This window comes from Oncorhynchus tshawytscha, linkage group LG20 (genome assembly GCF_018296145.1).
Source record: "Oncorhynchus tshawytscha isolate Ot180627B linkage group LG20, Otsh_v2.0, whole genome shotgun sequence".
NCBI classification, from domain to species: Eukaryota; Metazoa; Chordata; class Actinopteri; order Salmoniformes; family Salmonidae; genus Oncorhynchus; species Oncorhynchus tshawytscha.
In genome coordinates this window covers 3,485,768-3,505,693 of record NC_056448.1, presented here as the reverse complement: position 1 = coordinate 3,505,693, position 19,926 = coordinate 3,485,768, and the positions used below count along the sequence as shown (strand labels likewise).

Genomic DNA, 19,926 nt, shown 5'->3' with positions numbered 1-19,926 from the left:
AACGTGGATCAGACTGAAATAAAAAATATTGTTTTGTTTGAAAACTTAAATTCGACAGATTCTGGTGTCCTTGTCATTGTGGACGTGACAAAAAACTGTGGAATTTGCTCAATAGGCTACTGTGTGGAGTGAATTCCAGCACTGTAAACCCATCAATGAGCCAAGGTTTATCTGTCGCCCGAGGAGGATACAGAAAAGTGCATCACTCCATTTACTCGACACACACTCACGTTTATCGTGTGGCCGCGGGGCATGCTTGCACACCAGAACATGACCCGCCGTCACCTAAATCCACTATATTTTGTCCCTATTTACCAAATGTCATGAATTCAATATCCAATTGAAATTGGCTTCTACTGTACATGCACTGTCTGGCCCCTGATACCCATGACCTCTTTAGACTGTCCATCCATGCACCGAGGCTTTCGGATTGTCCGAGATCATTAATGTCACCCATCTAACAAGAGGATAAAGGAGGGGCGGAGAATTGTCAAATCTCGTTGTGCAGATTAGATTAGACTATAAAACCAGCTCCTCCAGTCGACCAGCCCCATGGCATGTATTGGTGGGCATCTACAAGGCACAATACATTGTATAATACAAGCAGGGATAGTGCAAATAAGAGAAGCGCAGATCTTACCACCAGTCAGCTGTTTGCAATGGTAAGTATTGTTTTGGATTTAGAGCGTTTTTACACACGTTTTTGGGGGTCATTATTCAAACAAATGATTTATTCTTAATTGTCAGCCTAATGATATGAATTCTGATGTTATCTGGTTCTCAGGAGATCCTGGAGGCGAGGGCGGCGCAAATTGCGCAACGATGGATAACTGACATTTTTACGCGCGTCCACACCACCTGCGACGTTCCCGAACACGCAGTTTTTGGACCATGTGAGCTGAATCACACCTCTGTTTATGACAGCATCGCCTTCATCGCTCTCAAGTCTATGGACAGAAGATCAGCACCATACATTTTAAGGGTGAGAACATGCACTTAAATCCATGCGCCCTAAACGAATGTGTTCCAAACGATTGGCTGGGGGCAGTTTCTCATGCCCGAATAAATGTCTAAAATTGCATCGAAACTTTCAGTTGGCAAAATGCTTGACATGTTTTTGTAAGACCGGTTTCTATTTGGCTACACAGGTGGACACCTCAGCGCACAAAATGCCCACTGACGGCCCGATGTGGCTGCGGCTCGTCCAGTCAGCCCGGAGCAGCGAGGAACAGAACCTAGAGGCCTATGTGAAGAACGGACAACTGTTCTTTAGAGCCCTCAGGACGATCCAGACGGATGAGGAGCTTTTGGTGTGGTATGGGAAAGACCTTGCCAAGCTTCTTCTACTGAACCCACTGCAGATGCAAAGCAAAGGTGTACATACTCTATGAATGTGTATTACAATATATAGATATATATTATTCATGGCCATTTTTATGATTTAACTATTGACTCCAATTGAATATTAAACATTAAAACTAGATTTCCTCAATATGTTTGTACAATTCAAAGAGTATTGGCAAAGGTTTATGTCACGCAATATTGGCAGAATAATGTGATATTAATCCATATTCATCTTTATAACCAGGTGCTGGTCCATACACATGTACAAACTGCAACCAGGGCTTTGAGTCTGAGTTTCCCTTCCTGGCACATTGGAGATTCCTTTGCACACAGAGACAACCAAACAGCCACACCACCAAACTTGGTCAAGACAACATCAACCATGTGAAACCTGACTCCCTTCCCGTTCCTGCCTTCAAACTGAGCCATCCAGAAACAAGTCCACAGGATGGAAAACCTGCAACAGACTTCCACAATCTAGCCAGGGATATGGAGAATAACAGTAATAAGACAGGCTTGTCTGGTACCAGGTGGGCAGGGAGCGCCCTCAAAAGGAAACACACGGAGGAGAGTTGGAATGGCCCACAGCCTCGAGTCATAAAGCAGGAACCACTGGAGAGAGGTTACTGTACTTTGAACTTGAACCAACAACCAAGCCCGGTCACCTGTCACCTGCCCACCAATATAATAAGGAGCACCTTTACTAAAGACAGAAACGCTCAACTAAAACCACAACTGAAGACCTCAGGGCCAGAAGACATTAGATCCAACCCACAGAACCAGAGCATTCAGCCCGGAAGTGGCTCAGCAGTGGAGCAGAGTGACTCAAAGAAGAAGACTCTGAAAGACACTCTGTCTCAATCTCCATCCCACTCTGAGGAAACCTCCACTGACTCTCCTCCTGTCACCTCTGCCTTCAATCAAGTCTCTGTCTCGGAGAACAGGAGAAGTGCCTTCTCCCAGCCCCCACGCTCTGTTCCACTTCCCCAGACTACCCCCCTGCCTGAGAGGGCTACAATCTCCATTACCACTCCCTCTACTGCCCTCCACAGACCTGTGCTGGTCCAGGGTGTTTTGAAACAGAGGCATCCTCTCTATAGCCCAGCAGCTCTCTGGCCCTGGACCCCAGGGAGACCCCTGCAGGTTCCGATCCCACCCTCCCCGGTGCTCCTGTCCCCTTCCGTCTCACGACTCTCGCCCCTCTGCCTGCCGGCTCAGAACTGGTGTGCCAAATGCAACATTTCCTTCCGCCTGACTTCAGACCTGGTGCAGCATATGAGGTCTCACCACAAGAGGGCGCTTGATGCCACAGGATCTGCGTGTGGGGTGAAACAACAGCAGCACAGGGAGAGGGAAGAGAGGCTCAAGTGTTCCATCTGCAGCGAGGTCTTCAGACAACGTCATCACCTTGCACGTCACTTGACCTCTCATACATGAGTTCAGATCATTAGTAAGGTATAATATTCATATTGATAAAGATACTAATGGGGAACTAATTCAACACATTAAATAACTATTATGTAATTATTATAATGTACATTAACAATGCAATGACATTTTATTTGAAACATGAATGAGTCTGCTTACATGTAAAGCATAATTTTTCCCCCTTAGAAATAGTTTAGATTTTCCTCTCAATCCAGTCAAATGTGACATTTTTTGTGCGCTATTTATTTTCTTATTCTTTTACAATAAATTATTATTATTATTTACAATATTACAATATTTTCGGTGTGGATGTGACTTGATTGTAAGCTTAGTTGTGAACACTAGATGGCACTAGAGAGACATTTAGAGGGACAGAACAAACAAAAAAACACCTTTAAATGTTCTTTATTTTCTTTTACAATAAAAAATATACCTCTTATTTCACATAAGAACTTAACGTAGAGTACCCTGATAAGTAGCACATTGGGATGGGCAAACAATAAACAAATATACAGGATAAAAAAAGAAATAGTAAAAAAAGAATAGGATACATTAACATAAAACATTTATAAAAAGTAATAGCTGTAAGGTAAACCAACGCATGACAAAATGTACAAAAAATAGAGTTAACTATTCACCGCTGGGTATTCAGTCATTCCTTTCACCAAAGATGAGATGAGTTTTGAGGTTTTGTTTTTTGTATCTTTAAAGATTCATCACATATATGTAAGTAATTCATTCCTAACATATGCAAAACACACTATTTATTAAGAACAATAACAGAAAAGAAATAGCTTACATTCTAAGAAGACGGAGCAAGCCAACCAGCAACAAGCTCATTTACACTATAGAAAGACTGCTTCAGAAGAGCATAGAAAATGATCCATAACCATTACGACCCATTGGTATAAAATAAGAACTGTAAATACTGTGTGGGTAGACACGTTACAAATGAATCATCTGTCAATGTACGGTGCGAGAGGCAAGATCTTCAGTTCTTCAGCCATAGAGGGAGGCATCCTTTCTCTGACTGCTTTGAACAGTTCTTTCTCCCATCTTCCTCTGCTCTTTCGAGGGCCCGTCGACCATGAGCCTCTTTAGCTGGGTTATAATAATCACCCAGACCAGTGTCCCACTCATGACCCTCACTCACCGATGCTCTCTATGCAAAAGGGATGACCTGCAACATAGGACACATAATACAATGTTTTGAAATACAAACAGAGCGCAAAATCCACACCAGGAACCGACTAGTTAAATAAAGGTTCAGAATCCAAGTGTAAAGTTAGGTAAAAAAATTAAGTCAAGTTACACACCTGAGAGACCTGCGACTGTCCTTCTCCATGTGGTTCTCAGGACCTTCGCTCTCATAGGAGGCCAAATGCAGCTCTGCAGAAGAGACAAAAAAAACATGACTATCCCCGAAGCCAATGCTATAAGATACAGTACTGATTATAGTAGGTCTTTCATAGGAGAGTGGACTTTCATCAACCGTTCATATTCTGTATCCTTTACTTAGACAGTACAGAATCTGAAAGGGAGGAGATACAGCAGGAACTGTGGACAACAGTGGGGAGTACACACGTGCAAACAGTCAGGGTCACGTGTGGGTACCATTAGACCACAGGCGCTGCACATTTCGTACTGTTCTAAATAATTGACACGTTAAACGTAATGTATCTGTGGACAACACTCACCATCCTCGGTGAAGACTGGCGTGGTGACGAGGTATTGGAGAATCTTCCTGTCTCTCTCGAAGGGACACGTCACCTGGCGCCACACCAGGAACTCACTGACCTGCTTCGCCAAATCCCACAGTTTCTATAGAGAAACAGGAAATGAAAATTCATTGAAATTAAAAATAAATCGACAACCATGTGTTTTTCACCTGCTACTTAAACACTAAAGGCCAATTTCTTCGACCCAGGTTGTTCTAGTCTAAAAAGCTATTGCAATGGAGATTCACCACTGAACATGCTTCTTGGTCGAGGGAAACCAGTTCATACAGTAATAGTCTTGTCATGATTAGCAATAATGCGTGTACTGTACATTACTCAGACTCACTTCAAAGTTGACATGACCGTTGGATAGCCGGCTGGCACATCCTTCATTGAGGAAGTAGATGTCCTTGATGAGAAGGCTGAAGAATGGAATGACTATCTTCTCCTGGTTGCTGTGTGCTGTGATGGATCTCTGGGTGGCTCCTCGCAGGGCAGTACGGTAGTTGCTGAAGTTACTGGAGGGGTCCATTTGGTGCTCCAGTATGTCAAACTTGTCTGTGTTGACTTTGCTCCAGGTCTTCTTCAGCCGAGACACAGGACTCATGTTCATCCCGGCTGTGGAGAGAGGAGAGCAGGGGTTAGGGTTCCATTTCATTTCAAACAAACTGAAATTCCAATTCTAAGCATTCTATTGTAGAATTGAAAAAGAAGAAAACCATTCTAGAGCCCTGTATTGTAACTTACTGATGATGGCCATGAGGGAGTTGAAGTTGCCGATGTTGAAGCATTCTCTGGCCACGTCTATGAAGAACTCCAAGGCCCGAGCTCTATGCTTCTTCTTCACTGGCTGGAAGGAAGAAAAACACAAAACCATTGGAACTGTGTGAGAAGGAAAGGATAACAGAAACAAGGGAGAGAGGGAAATAAGGTCGACGGAGAGAGAATTACAGTAGACGGGGAGAGAGAGACAGAGGCAGAGAGAGAAAGCGGGAGACAGAAAGTGAGAAAGAAGGAGAGCACTCACCATACAGATTTCAGTGGCCACCAGGTAGCTGAGTCTGTTGAACCAAGCTACATAGGCCTCCAGGTTAGTGGTCTTGCGTTTTCTAAAGAAACTCTGAGGGGAAAGACAGGTCAAGGCTACTTTAATAAATGCTTGTCTAGTATGATATCCATGATGGTTATGTTGGAGGGGAAAGACAGGTCAAGGTTACTTTAATAAATGCTTGTCTAGTATGATATCCATGATGGATATGTTGGAGGGGAAAGACAGGTCAAGGTTACTTTAATAAATGCTTGTCTAGTATGATATCCATGATGGATATGTTGGAGGGGAAAGACAGGTCAAGGTTACTTTAATAAATGCTTGTCTAGTATGATATCCATGATGGATATGTTGGAGGAGAAAGACAGGTCAAGGTTACTTTAATAAATGCTTGTCTAGTATGATATCCATGATGGATATGTTGGAGGGGAAAGACAGGTCAAGGTTACTTTAATAAATGCTTGTCTAGTATGATATCCATGATGGATATGTTGGAGGAGCATTCCGATTAGTTCTGTTTCTTTTCTTGTAAACCACATGTGGAGTTGTTTCTCCCAGTCTGTTCATGACTAGCTGTTGTGATGTACTGTTGATCATTCTTAATGGACTTACACAATGAAGTCAGCCACAACCCATTCAGTAGCCTCACCATAATTACTGACAGATGGTATCTTATGTAACCAGTGGAAGGTAGTGGACAATGTTATGTGGAAGGTAGAGGACAATGTTATGTGGAAGGTAGTGGACAATGTTATGTGGAAGGTAGAGGACAATGTTATGTGGAAGGTAGAGGACAATGTTATGTGGAAGGTAGTGGACAATGTTATGTGGAAGGTAGAGGACAATGTTATGTGGAAGGTAGTGGACAATGTTATGTGGAAGGTAGAGGACAATGTTATGTGGAAGGTAGTGGACAATGTTATGTGGAAGGTAGAGGACAATGTTATGTGGAAGGTAGTGGACAATGTTATGTGGAAGATAGAGGACAATGTTATGTGGAAGGTAGTGGACAATGTTATGTGGAAGGTAGTGGACAATGTTATGTGGAAGGTAGAGGACAATGTTATGTGGAAGGTAGTGGACAATGTTATATGGAAGGTAGTGGACAATGTTATGTGGAAGATAGAGGACAATGTTATGTGGAAGGTAGTGGACAATGTTATGTGGAAGGTAGTGGACAATGTTATGTGGAAGGTAGAGGACAATGTTATGTGGAAGGTAGTGGACAATGTTATGTGGAAGGTAGTGGACAATGTTATGTGGACGATAGAGGACAATGTTATGTGGAAGGTAGTGGACAATGTTATGTGGAAGGTAGTGGACAATGTTATGTGGAAGGTAGAGGACAATGTTATGTGGAAGGTAGTGGACAATATTATGTGGAAGGTAGAGGACAATGTTATGTGGACGATAGAGGACAATGTTATGTGGAAGGTAGTGGACAATGTTATGTGGACGATAGAGGACAATGTTACGTGGAAGGTAGTGGACAATGTTATGTGGAAGGTAGAGGACAATGTTATGTGGAAGGTAGAGGACAATGTTATGTGGAAGGTAGAGGACAATGTTATATGGAAGGTAGAGGACAATGTTATGTGGAAGGTAGAGGACAATGTTATGTGGAAGGTAGTGGACAATGTTATGTGGAAGGTAGAGGACAATGTTATGTGGAAGGTAGTGGACAATGTTATGTGGACGATAGAGGACAATGTTATGTGGAAGGTAGTGGACAATGTTATGTGGAAGGTAGTGGACAATGTTATGTGGACGATAGAGGACAATGTTATGTGGAAGGTAGAGGACAATGTTATGTGGACGATAGAGGACAATGTTATGTGGCCCACCTTATGGTTGTCCAGGGGATCTTTCACACCAAAGGCTTGGATGAACTCTTCTGGTCCGATAAAACTCAATCTGTCCTAGAATTGGAAACGTAAGAATTCTATTAAGCAAATATTTCTAAAGCAATACTGTATTTCTAACAGTACGGTACTTTAATTGATCGATCACGTGTACTTCTAAATCAACAGTAAACAAACCGGCCATTCAGTTTGAACTTCTCTGAACACCAACATATTATGAATACAGTATACAGTAAGGTCTACAGTATGTGCTCTCCTCACCAGTTCAATGTGCGTGAGCTGCTGGGCGAGAATAAAAGCATCGTCACTGATGCTCAGTACGTCACTCCTTTGTCCGTTGTGCTGTTTGGTCTTCAGAGCAGCGGGTCTCTCGGCTGCGGAGGCATTGAGTGTGGCGATAGCCTCCTCATACTGACCCAGGGCCGCCAACCTTCGGATTAACCGCTGAGTCATCTGCTGCATGGCCCTCCACGAGTACTGATGTAAAACAACATCGAGCGAGAGATCAATCTATGCATTGTATACAAGTGAATAGTTTATTTCCAAAATGCTATATCCACACATTTTTCACAGGTTTTTTTTCTCCATCAGAAATGATTGCTTATGGGTACCTTCATGTGTGTGTAAAATATAACTATTTATAGATTTTAGATGTGTATGAAAATGTTTTTTTTTGTGAAAAATGCTATATATCCATTGTTTATGTTCATGTCCTGTATATTTGACTGTGATCTGTGGTTGTCTCACCTAGAGATCTTAAGATGGATGCACTAACTGTAAGTCACTCTGGATAAGAGAATCTGCTAAATGACTAAAATGGCAAATGTAAATGTTTCACCTACAAAATCTCATACTACTCATTTTAAATATTGATGTCACAAATGTATCATTTGAAAATGTAGTTATTTGATACATTTGATGTAGTTATTTGATACTTGTTACTTATTTATCTGCGAGTGAAAACATGATTATTTGTCTATCTGAAATGAAACCATCAAGCGATAGATTTTAAACAAATACATTTATGTCATTGAACCCATGCCACGAGTGAAAAAACACACCAATCACTTTCATCATTTCTTTTGAACAATAAAAGCTCATTTACCCACCTTTCTGAAAATGGATATATAGCGTTTTGGAAACAATCTTTTTAAGTACTGATATTAGAAAACATCAAGAGAGAGAGAAACCCATATCAATGTATATTTGTGTCTGTGCTGATATAACGAGGAGGGCGCTGAGTTCATTATCGAAGTGTGCAACTTGTGAACTTGTTGTGGGTGTGTATTCTCACCTCCTACGCCATCCACGCCGATATAAAACATATGAGCCATCTAACAGGCAACACATATTATGACGTAACGACAAGTGAACATAATAACACACCTAATGAAAAGACTAACAGCACAAGGCAACATGAACTCAGTAGCTCAATATGTGATAAATAAAGGTGTCTGATGTCAAACGCAACCATAGCTGGTCAAATGAAATGTCTGGTGCCATGTCGGGGGTACTAAGGGTACTGACCTCATCTCCTCTGGCCAGATGATGGCTCATCTCTTTCAGGCAGCGCATCATCCTCTCATCTCTGAAGTCATAGGGAAATGTCTCCGTCCACTCTGTCAGCAGCTGCACGATCTTTGGAGCGACGTCTCGTATTCTGATCTAAAGACAGCAAGGAGAAAGACATGCCAGTGTTAGACAGACTGTAAAGAGGGGATGTCCACTCCTGGTTGTTTAGAACTAGTGTGTGTGTGTGTGTGTGTGTGTGTGTGTGTGTGTGTGTGTGTGTGTGTGTGTGTGTGTGTGTGTGTGTGTGGGTGCATCTCTGTTTGTGTGTGTGTGTGTGTGTGTGGGTGGGTGCATCTCTGTTTGTGTGTGTGTGTGTGTGTGGGTGGGTGCATCTCTGTTTGTGTGTGTGTGTGTGGGTGCATCTCTGTTTGTGTGTGTATGTGTGTGTGTGTGTGTGTGTGTGTGTGTGTGTGTGTGTGTGTGTGTGTGTGTGTGTGTGTGTGTGGGTGGGTGCATCTCTGTTTGTGTGTGTATGTGTGTGTGTGGGTGGGTGCATCTCTGTTTGTGTGTGTATGTGTGTGTGTGGGTGGGTGAGTGCATCTGTGTGTGTGTGGGTGGGTGCGTCTCTGTTTGTGTGTGTGTGTGGATGGGTGGGTGCATCTCTGTTTGTGTGTGTTAGCTACCTTATCAAGCAGCAGGTCTCCAGATCTATGCTGCTCCACACACAGGTGACACACCCGAGACATGAGCTCATACGGGTTGAGGAAGAGGCGGGAACTCAGCAGGAAGGTGAAGACGTACGACCTCTGATGGAGAACAAGAAAAAAGATAGTTAACATCAACTCATGTTGTCGTCAACCCAACACCAACCCAGCACAATATGGCACATTTCCCGCTGTTCAATGGTCATTTCAGTTAATGATACATTCTGAGTGAGTCTACCCATTTGTTCTTCAAGAATATAACGCAAAGTACACAACCCGAAATATAACCGTAGCCTATTTGGCATAACAGCTTGTATTACTCCATTGTTTATGTTTTTGTTGTTGTCATTAGAGTCCCCCTGAGAGAGCATTTTGGACCAGAGATAACAACAGACGTCAGAGTAGTAGTCCACTGTACAGTATACACATTTGTTCTTGAAGAATATAACAGTTAAGCCTTATGAGCTTAATTGTCTTCCCCTTTCATAACCCCAAAAATGTTTGTATGATTCCATTGTTTATGTTTTTGTTGGACTAGAGATAAGACTCACGTCAGGGTAGTAGTCTACTGTGGGAACTAAGTGTTGTATTAGGGCCTCCAGGGAGCCTGAAACAAGACTGTTGTCATGGTAGCACATGTCCCCGTAGCTCGCTTCCATGGGCTGGTGGTATTTGTGGAGATTGTCGTCGTTGTTGTTGTAAGGGCTGAACTTGCCAGCGTATGGTGTCGTAGGAGGCATATTGACCTGTTAAAGAGATTTTAAATATAAAAACAATGTCAAATCTTTGTTCTTCCCTTAAACTCATAACTAAACACTTTATTTTTCATGGTTTGAACTGAATGTTATTTCCCCCAAGAAAGAGAGTGTGTGTGTGTGTGTATGTGTGTGCGCGCATGTGCACACTTGTGTTTATGTGTGTGTAACAGGGAGAAAATATATATATTTTTTAATGGAATAATTTATGTAATAACTACTGGCAGTGTGTGATAAGTTACCCTAATAGTGTTAACCCACTACTGCTGATTCTAACTCTACTACATGCTGGTATAAGCCTGACTATGCCACTGTCTCATGTCCTTACTACTGCTGATTCTACTACATTTTGGTATAAGCCTGTTTATGCCACTGTCTCATTTTCCCCCTATCCTGGCACATCCCTTTCCTCTCCCTGCTGGCTTCCTTAAAACTGTTAAGAGATTAAAGGTACTTTATTCTTTAGTCTGGACAGACAGAGAGGCCGCATTAATGATGGTGACCAGCTACAACAGGAGCTGATGATCTACCCCGCGATAGCCGTTTTCAAGCAATCACCAACCAGCATTACTACAACATGTACCCCCCCCAGTAAAGCTCGGGCCTACTAAAGCCTTCTAAATTTGAATGAAAGTGACATTCTCTGACTGACCAACAGGCTGACACTACACCACAGCCTGACGGGGGGATGAAAATGGATCATAAGGGTTAAGTGGAAACATGTAAGAACCTCATCTATCTGATAGAGAAGCAACTATACCAGAGTTATGAAATAAAACAGCTATACTATGCTGTATCCATCTTGGATATATAAGGGTGGATGCTGTTTATAAGACGGAAGGAATAATAAACCTCATGTCCCACCCTGTTTTGCCTGTTCCATAGCCTAGAAAAAAAAGAACTGAACATCTGATAGAGAAGCAAATACGGTCATAAAATAAGATGGGTGTTGTTTCTAAGAAATCTTATTCCCACACATATCCCACCCTGTTTGTCTGTTCCCCAGACTACTGTAACCATCTAACTGTAGCCCAGACAGGGTAAACACAGCCCAACCCACACCCCCTGGCACAGTTTATTACTCTTGAATCATGCACTCTTATTATGAGAATAGAACTCTGCTGGGTTGAACCCCACTCAGTCATAACACTGGTGAGTAATGAAGGCTAATGCATGCCAGACAAGTAGTTATATAGACCATGCTGCAGACTAGAGCAGAAACAATAACACAGTTAAAGTCCATTTCAAGTTTCACATCACATTCAATTCTATCCGATATGAGTGTCTGGGATTGCTAAAGGTCATTATGGAAATATGTTGTTGTTGGTAAAGGTTAAGATCTGTCATCATTAAATTGTGTTTGCCTTCACTCAAAGCGCAACCCTCAAAGCCCTGTCATTTATAGGTCAAATGCATTACATAACACTTTTGTTTTGAACGTTTCACATTCCCAGAATGTTTCCTTGTTACAAATAATCAGGCTCACAGTGAACATACAGATCTTAACATACAGTTCGCTACAGGAGGAAAATAATCCTGCAGCAACAGGAAATGTAAATTATTATGTGGATTATAATTCATGAACATTTTTACAATTTTCGTTAGGGCATTTTAAAGTGGAAATTACAAACTTTAGAAGCCGTTATAAACCATGAATACACTACAAATTCACAGAAACAAACAAGAGTGATCAAATTAAGATCCCACATCTGTATTGTGATCAACTTACCCCAACTGGGAAAAAAAAATCGAATTGTAACAGTATAAACACTATTTGTATCTAATAAAAAAGATTCCACGTTTTTGGAAAATAAAAGCAGATGAAAGACAATAAATCCTTCAAAAAATTATCCTTGGAAATAAGTGCAAAATGCACACAAATAATAACGATCAGTGTTTTCGGAACATGAAATTCCTATTCGTAAAGTCCATCCATTGTGTCTGCACGATCCTTTGAATGAGAAGTCATTAGAAACCGCGACCACGACCAGCCGTATTCAAATGACTTTCGGAAAGCCGCGAAACACAGCCTATAAGAGGCTTAGAGGCGGATACTTCTTCATGGAAGTAAGCCAATCACAGGAAAGGACCTGAAAAATCAAAATGTTAGAGCAATCTCATTGGTCAGTTTTCCATCCATCCATTGTCTTTGAATGACATTGGATCATACTGTCCCATGATAATATTTTGTGAAGAGGGAAAAGGAAAATCTAATTTGCTGGAGAAAGTGTGGAAAGGCATATGGCCAGGATGCTTGCACTCCAACTGCGGTGGTACAACAGACTGTGTGAAACGTATGTCTAAATTAGGAGAAATCATTGCAAACTTTGCAGCTTTTATATTTCAAAATACATTAAATTAAGAATTTTAAAAACTGTACAGTCATATGCAATTAAAACACATGTTGGGACCAAGCGACAATCTCACAATTTCGAAAAGTGTAACTGATTATTAGTAACAATTTATAATAAAAGTATAAACTCTATATAAACTATTAATGAACCATTTCTAAACTACTTTTAGACCCTATTCATTTGACTAAAGTATCAGTAATAAAAAATAAATAAAAAAGGTAGAGCAATTGGACATAAATCAATTAAAATGCCAAATGAGCAATATGTACCATGGCCAATGAAAGTTCATGAATGGAACTTCAGAAACAAACATGCATTCATGTTTCCTGATAGCTACAGGTGTTTTAGTACCAGTGATGCACTTCCGTGAACAGTGGGTGTTCTCTTATGTAACAGTCATATTACATAAACAGTATTTGATGATATACAGAGAATAAAGAGTGGGCCCCCCAGGTTGTGGGTGGTATTCATTGACAGCAGTACATACCCCTCTCAATCATAGTCTTACTCACATCATTGTCCATGCAGGAATATCCAACGCCTGCGACGCCTATAGGCTACATTCTCTCATTATACTGCACCCACACCCACGCCAGCCACCTGACAGCGCTGCTCGCTGGGGAAGGCTTCCAGCTAGGCTTGAGCTTGGCGAGGGCCCTGGTGGAGTCTTTTAGATTGGATTCCTCCCACGGTGCTAGGGCACAGGGGCCCACTGCTTCCCTCACAGAGTGGCAGCGCAAGCGGACTGACACACAAACACAAACACACACACGTATGTACACAGGCACACACTGCCCAACACACACACACACTGACAGCATAAGCTAGCGGACCGACTCCTGCCTGCCATAAACACTTAGCTTGAACTTCCACCCACACACCCCTCTCTAACCACTCAGCTGAAACCCAGGCAGGACTCATGGCGCTCCTTTATTCTATTGCTGATGACGCTTGATGTTGAGTTATGTGATAATGAAGAGGACGGGAGAGGGAGATGTTGTTCACTGTGTTGAGTTAGTTTATAATAAAACCAGAGTGGTTGTTTACTTCATTTAGCACACAAGACGGTGGTGTTTGGTTGTTTTATAAGTCTCATCTCATTCGATTTTACACTCATATCAGTAGTACCATCTAATGCATTACTATTTATCTGTGTAAACCTAACGCCATGGCACGGTGGTACCAATATAACACCAACTCTCATTGCATTGTTCATTTATACCACATTGTGTTATTAACCTTATGGCCTAATAACATGTGTACAACATTCTTATTGGGTGGAATTGTGAGGGGGGAAAAAAATCATGAGCTCACCAAACATATGGGTAGGGTGGCGTTGGTGTGTTATTGTCTAAGTGAGATTACAGACGGACCGCTGTGTGAGATCAGAGGAGAGACTGGCTGAGGGAGAGGAGGGTAAAGAGGGGAGAGAGGATGGGGACAGGGCAATATGGGGAGGGGTGACTATCTGACTCACAGACCTTCCAGTAAGTCCTATAGTCTCCCGTTATGAGTCAGCAGCTGCCATGATGGCTCCCCTTTGACCCGACTGGGTCCAACATCGGGACTTTCTCTGTTAGACAACTTAGACTTAACGACCCCGCAGAGTATTCGGTCTGCAGCCACTGTCGGAGGGCAACACTATGGATTACAGTCCCACACACACACGCATGCACACAGCACTATGGAAGATCACAGTCACAGAGCTCTTTGTGTCTCAGAGTGATACCGGACAGTTACTAGCTGGATCGTAGCCAGGAGTTAGACACTCTTTTGGTGGAGTCTGGAGTTGTTTATATGCCCCCACACCGCGCCCCTTCCTCCACCCTCTGTTTTCCTCCTCGGTCTGTTTTCAATGAGGACTTCTGGTAAAATGGAAAAGTGCCAGTGGAGGTCACCGTTTACTGATCAGGAAATGGGGGAAATCACGCACCCCCACTTCCATGTACCATGTCCGTTGGAGAATATTATGGTACATAAACAAGAGGATGTTTCATTGGAAATGTGTGTGAGCCTAACCCGCAAGCCATGTCTCTGATTGGAGATGGCCCAATGGGAACATCTGTGCTTGATGAGGTATGCAATTCAAAGGCCATTTGAAGGTGATTTACTGTACTGTGATTTACTACAATTTACTGAAAACTATGCATATGTTGCAGATGGGTTTCTACTAGTTTTAGGGATCTTGGCACCCAGAACCAAAGCTTGCGTGCACGTTGTACAGCTCCTTAAGAGACCACCATTTAAGTGGAAAATGCCTTGTATTTTATATCCATCCCCAACAAACTATCACTGTGTTCTTTTATTAAACCAGGGCCAGTCTGTAGGCGTTGTACAATGGGGTTGTTGAAGTATGTTTACTCCAGTGGCAAGGCGTGTTTGTACACCGTGCTATTGTTTCACAACATGTGCTGTTCTCTTTTCTCTGTGTGCTGGGTAGAAAGTAATTGGGCTAAAAGTGTTTTTCAGGCAGGGCCAGGGCCTTGCTGCAGGTGCATGGTTAGACCCGGAGGAGGGGGAGGCATTTGAACGGGACACAAACAGGAAACGGTGTGTTCTCTGCAGGCTTGTTGTGGGACACTCTGGACTCACTGCCTGTGTCTGAAACTGGACTTTAAATGGTACCATTTCAGATATACCCATGGCCCTCACTATAGTTAATCCTCAGTCTGAGAAGTTCAGTGAGCCAGTCCGCCAAGTTAACCATTCTGTTTACTGAAGTGTGTGTGTGTGCGCGCGCACGTGTGTGATGATTTGGATTCATTCTATTATTATAGTGTCATGCATCTTCAAGGATGCACATCACACATGGGCTTATTATAAGGGCACAAGGCGAGACCCAAATGCAGACACAGGAGGCAGATGGTTGAGCTCCAATATTTATTATACCAGAAGGGGTAGGCAAAAAGGCAGGTCGGGGGCAGGCGAGAGTTCATAAACCAGGCCCGAGTCCAAGCAGTACCAAGGGATAGGCAGGCTCGAAGTCAGAACAGGCAGAGTGGTTAGGCAGGTCGATTCGGCGTCAGGGCAGGCAAGGGTCAAAACCAGGAGGGATAGGAAAAAACAGAGACTGGGGAAAATAGGAGCTAGGAGAAAACGCTGGTTGACTTGGCAAAACAAGACTCACTGGCACAGGGAGACAGGAAACACAGGGATAAATACGCCAGGGACTAATGGGGATAACAGGAGACACCTGGAGGTGGGTGGAGACAATCACAAAGACAGGTGAAACAGATCATGGAGTGACACGTATCATAATAACAGGAGACACCTGGAGGTGGGTGGAGACAATCACAAAGACAGGTGAAACAGATCATGGAGTGACACGTATCATAATAACAGGAGACACCTGGAGGTGGGTGGAGACAATCACAAAGACAGGTGAAACAGATCATGGAGTGACACGTATCATAATAACAGGAGACACCTGGAGGTGGGTGGAGACAATCACAAAGACAGGTGAAACAGATCATGGAGTGACACGTATCATAATAACAGGAGACACCTGGAGGTGGGTGGAGACAATCACAAAGACAGGTGAAACAGATCATGGAGTGACACGTAGGAGACACCTGGAGGTGGGTGGAGACAATCACAAAGACAGGTGAAACAGATCATGGAGTGACACGTATCATAATAACAGGAGACACCTGGAGGTGGGTGGAGACAATCACAAAGACAGGTGAAACAGATCATGGAGTGACACGTATCATAATAACAGGAGACACCTGGAGGTGGGTGGAGACAATCACAAAGACAGGTGAAACAGATCATGGAGTGACACGTATCATAATAACAGGAGACACCTGGAGGTGGGTGGAGACAATCACAAAGACAGGTGAAATAGATCATGGAGTGACACGTATCATAATAACAGGAGACACCTGGAGGTGGGTGGAGACAATCACAAAGACAGGTGAAACAGATCATGGAGTGACACGTATCATAATAACAGGAGACACCTGGAGGTGGGTGGAGACAATCACAAAGACAGGTGAAACAGATCATGGAGTGACACGTATCATAATAACAGGAGACACCTGGAGGTGGGTGGAGACAATCACAAAGACAGGTGAAACAGATCATGGAGATCATCAGACACGTATCATAATAACAGGAGACACCTGGAGGTGGGTGGAGACAATCACAAAGACAGGTGAAACAGATCATCAGACACGTATCATAATAACAGGAGACACCTGGAGGTGGGTGGAGACAATCACAAAGACAGGTGAAACAGATCATGGAGTGACACGTATCATAATAACAGGAGACACCTGGAGGTGGGTGGAGACAATCACAAAGACAGGTGAAACAGATCATGGAGTGACACGTATCATAATAACAGGAGACACCTGGAGGTGGGTGGAGACAATCACAAAGACAGGTGAAACAGATCATGGAGTGACACGTATCATAATAACAGGAGACACCTGGAGGTGGGTGGAGACAATCACAAAGACAGGTGAAACAGATCATGGAGTGACACGTATCATAATAACAGGAGACACCTGGAGGTGGGTGGAGACAATCACAAAGACAGGTGAAACAGATCATGGAGTGACACGTATCATAATAACAGGAGACACCTGGAGGTGGGTGGAGACAATCACAAAGACAGGTGAAACAGATCATGGAGTGACACGTATCATAATAACAGGAGACACCTGGAGGTGGGTGGAGACAATCACAAAGACAGGTGAAACAGATCATGGAGTGACACGTATCATAATAACAGGAGACACCTGGAGGTGGGTGGAGACAATCACAAAGACAGGTGAAACAGATCATGGAGACACCTGGAGGTGGGTGGAGACAATCACAAAGACAGGTGAAACAGATCATGGAGTGACACGTATCATAATAACAGGAGACACCTGGAGGTGGGTGGAGACAATCACAAAGACAGGTGAAACAGATCATGGAGTGACACGTATCATAATAACAGGAGACACCTGGAGGTGGGTGGAGACAATCACAAAGACAGGTGAAACAGATCATCAGACACGTATCATAATAACAGGAGACACCTGGAGGTGGGTGGAGACAATCACAAAGACAGGTGAAACAGATCATGGAGTGACACGTATCATAATAACAGGAGACACCTGGAGGTGGGTGGAGACAATCACAAAGACAGGTGAAACAGATCATCAGACACGTATCATAATAACAGGAGACACCTGGAGGTGGGTGGAGACAATCACAAAGACAGGTGAAACAGATCATGGAGTGACACGTATCATAATAACAGGAGACACCTGGAGGTGGGTGGAGACAATCACAAAGACAGGTGAAACAGATCATCAGACACGTATCATAATAACAGGAGACACCTGGAGGTGGGTGGAGACAATCACAAAGACAGGTGAAACAGATCATCAGACACGTATCATAATAACAGGAGACACCTGGAGGTGGGTGGAGACAATCACAAAGACAGGTGAAACAGATCATGGATCATAATAACAGTCTATTATATGTCTTTTCTGTAGCAAAACAAACCAGTGGATGTATGCACACATTCACTTCCAGAAATACAATCATGCAAAACTAAAAAAACAAACATTGAAAAACAAAACAAGAACCTGCACTTTCAGCTATATGGCTTATCTTGTCAAACTTCCAAGTTCTAGAAATAAAGGAACACTTGTTTTATGAAAAGCCATTCAAGTTTCTCTTTGTCGCTTATCCAGAATAATTCTGCTGTTGCATTTGATCAAACAAAGCTAATCATCATGTAAAGAACAGTAAAATAAAAACAGCAATTTATTCTCGACCTCCCCCAAATCAAAGACTGGACATAGCCGCTCCTCTTCATCTATGGCATTCAACCTCCTCAGAGGCAGTATCCCGTTCTCAACTGGACACACAAGGATTTCTGGTTTCTGGTTAGGTGAGAGGTGACATACAGTTGAAGTCGGAAGTTTACATACACCTTAGCCAAAATCCATTTAAACTAAATTTCACAATTTCTGATATTTAATCCTAGTAAATATTCTCTGTTTTAGGTCAGTTAGGATCACCACTTTATTTTAAGAATGTGAAAGGTCAGTATAACAGCAGAGAGAATGATTTATTTCAACTTTTATTTCTTTCATCACATTCCCAGTGGGCCAGAAGTTTACATTTTGGAGGTATGCCTGGGGTCATTGTCCATTTGGAAGACCCATTTGCGACCAAGCTTTAACTTCCTGACTGATGTTGCTTCAATGTATCCACATAATTGTTCTTCCTCATGATGCCATCTATTCTGAGAAGTGCACCAGTTCCTCCTGCAGCTAAGCACCCCCACAACATGATGCTGCCACCCCCGTGCATCACGGTTGGGATGGTGTTCTTCAGCTTGCAAACATCCCCCTTTTTCCTCCAAACATAATGATGGTCATTATGACCAGAGGAAATTTCTCCAAAAAGTACGATCTTTGTCCCATGTGCAGTTGCAAACCATAGTCTTGTTTTTTTATGGCGGTTTTGGAGCAGTGGCTTCTTCCTTACTGAGCGGCCTTACAGGTTATGTCGATATAGGACTCGTTTTACTGTGGACATAGATACTTTGTACCTGTTTCCTCCAGCATCTTCACAATGTCCTTTGCTGTTGTTCTGGGATTGATTGCACTTTTCGCACCAAAGTACGTTCATCTCTAGGTGCCTGGACATGCGCTGGCTTGAGCAGGGGGACCTTGGAGTCTGGAGAGGTTGGAGTCTGTTTGATTGAGTGTGTGGACAGGTGTCTTTTATACAGGTAACGAGTTCAAACAGGTGCAGTTAATACAGGTAATGAGTGGAGAACAGGAGGGCTTCTTAAAGAAAAACTAACAGGTCTGTGAGAGCCGGAATTTTTACTGTTGGTAGGTGATCAAATACTTATGTCATGCAATAAAATGCTAATGAATTACTTAAAAATCATACAATGTGATTTTCTCTCACAGTTGAAGTGTACCTATGATAAAAATGACAGACCTCTACATGCTTTGTAAGTAGGAAAACCTGCAAAATCGTCAGTGTATCAAATACTTGTTCTCCCCACTGTATATATGTGTGTGTGGGTTTCATGTATTAGTCTGATGACTTGTCCTGATTTGGACATAAATGGGGTGGGAACAGAGCGTACAGCTGAACGGGAAAGAGAAGGGGGGATGGGGAGGAGGAGGGAGGGAGTGTTCAGGAGGAAGAGGAAACATGAAGAGAACACCCTAGA

The 19,926-nt window shown here is 42.8% G+C and overlaps 3 protein-coding genes across 7 annotated transcripts; 2 read left to right on the top strand and 1 right to left on the bottom strand.

Moving 5' to 3' along the window:
• The first annotated feature begins 345 nt into the window (after nucleotides 1-345).
• On the top strand, nucleotides 346-3,082 carry LOC112219692 (PR domain zinc finger protein 8). Its single transcript, XM_024381180.2, has 4 exons — nucleotides 346-662; nucleotides 785-982; nucleotides 1,149-1,374; nucleotides 1,589-3,082. Exons 1-4 carry the CDS (start codon nucleotides 558-560, stop codon nucleotides 2,779-2,781), a joined length of 1,722 nt encoding a protein of 573 aa, XP_024236948.2. The 5' UTR covers nucleotides 346-557; the 3' UTR covers nucleotides 2,782-3,082.
• A 79-nt stretch (nucleotides 3,083-3,161) lies between these two features.
• rasgef1bb (RasGEF domain family, member 1Bb) lies at nucleotides 3,162-13,453 on the bottom strand. 2 transcript variants are annotated; one of them, XM_024381178.2, is made up of 12 exons: nucleotides 13,238-13,453; nucleotides 10,168-10,362; nucleotides 9,596-9,718; nucleotides 8,928-9,065; nucleotides 7,662-7,877; nucleotides 7,383-7,457; nucleotides 5,518-5,610; nucleotides 5,238-5,340; nucleotides 4,837-5,108; nucleotides 4,470-4,593; nucleotides 4,089-4,161; nucleotides 3,162-3,952 (listed from the first exon to the last, which is right to left on the bottom strand). In XM_024381178.2, the coding sequence occupies exons 1-12, from the start codon at nucleotides 13,247-13,249 to the stop codon at nucleotides 3,922-3,924; spliced, it is 1,455 nt and encodes a 484-aa protein (XP_024236946.1). In that variant the 5' UTR covers nucleotides 13,250-13,453; the 3' UTR covers nucleotides 3,162-3,921. The 2 variants fall into 2 exon arrangements, with proteins under 2 accessions (XP_024236946.1, XP_024236947.1); XM_024381179.1 differs by lacking the exon at nucleotides 13,238-13,453 and adding an exon at nucleotides 12,101-12,386.
• An 803-nt stretch (nucleotides 13,454-14,256) lies between these two features.
• Nucleotides 14,257-18,788, top strand: LOC121840174. 4 transcript variants are annotated; one of them, XM_042302066.1, is made up of 4 exons: nucleotides 14,265-16,080; nucleotides 16,304-16,797; nucleotides 16,957-17,476; nucleotides 17,531-18,788. In XM_042302066.1, the coding sequence occupies exons 1-4, from the start codon at nucleotides 15,899-15,901 to the stop codon at nucleotides 18,189-18,191; spliced, it is 1,857 nt and encodes a 618-aa protein (XP_042158000.1). In that variant the 5' UTR covers nucleotides 14,265-15,898; the 3' UTR covers nucleotides 18,192-18,788. The 4 variants fall into 4 exon arrangements, with proteins under 4 accessions (XP_042158001.1, XP_042158000.1, XP_042157999.1 ...); XM_042302065.1 differs by having other exon boundaries at nucleotides 14,267-16,236; nucleotides 16,957-17,502; nucleotides 17,557-18,788; XM_042302064.1 differs by having other exon boundaries at nucleotides 14,268-16,236.
• Nucleotides 18,789-19,926: the final 1,138 nt, after the last annotated feature.

Bases quoted from the DNA above. Each gene is read 5' to 3' on its own strand.
- LOC112219692 (XM_024381180.2), top strand. From the start codon at position 558: ATGTATTGGTGGGCATCTACAAGGCACAATACATTGTATAATACAAGC. The intron at 663-784 runs GTAAGTATTGTT...TCTGGTTCTCAG, and splicing joins CCAGTCAGCTGTTTGCAATG to GAGATCCTGGAGGCGAGGGC. The intron at 1,375-1,588 runs GTGTACATACTC...CTTTATAACCAG, and splicing joins ACTGCAGATGCAAAGCAAAG to GTGCTGGTCCATACACATGT.
- rasgef1bb (XM_024381178.2), bottom strand. The intron at 5,611-7,382 runs GTGGGCCACATA...CTTTCCCCTCAG, and splicing joins ATCCCCTGGACAACCATAAG to AGTTTCTTTAGAAAACGCAA. The intron at 5,109-5,237 runs GTAAGTTACAAT...CTCTCTCCACAG, and splicing joins CTCCCTCATGGCCATCATCA to CCGGGATGAACATGAGTCCT.
- LOC121840174 (XM_042302065.1), top strand. From the start codon at position 15,899: ATGGGGATAACAGGAGACACCTGGAGGTGGGTGGAGACAATCACAAAG. The intron at 16,798-16,956 runs GTGAAACAGATC...TCACAAAGACAG, and splicing joins GGAGACAATCACAAAGACAG to GTGAAACAGATCATGGAGTG. The intron at 17,503-17,556 runs GTGAAACAGATC...TCACAAAGACAG, and splicing joins GGAGACAATCACAAAGACAG to GTGAAACAGATCATGGAGTG.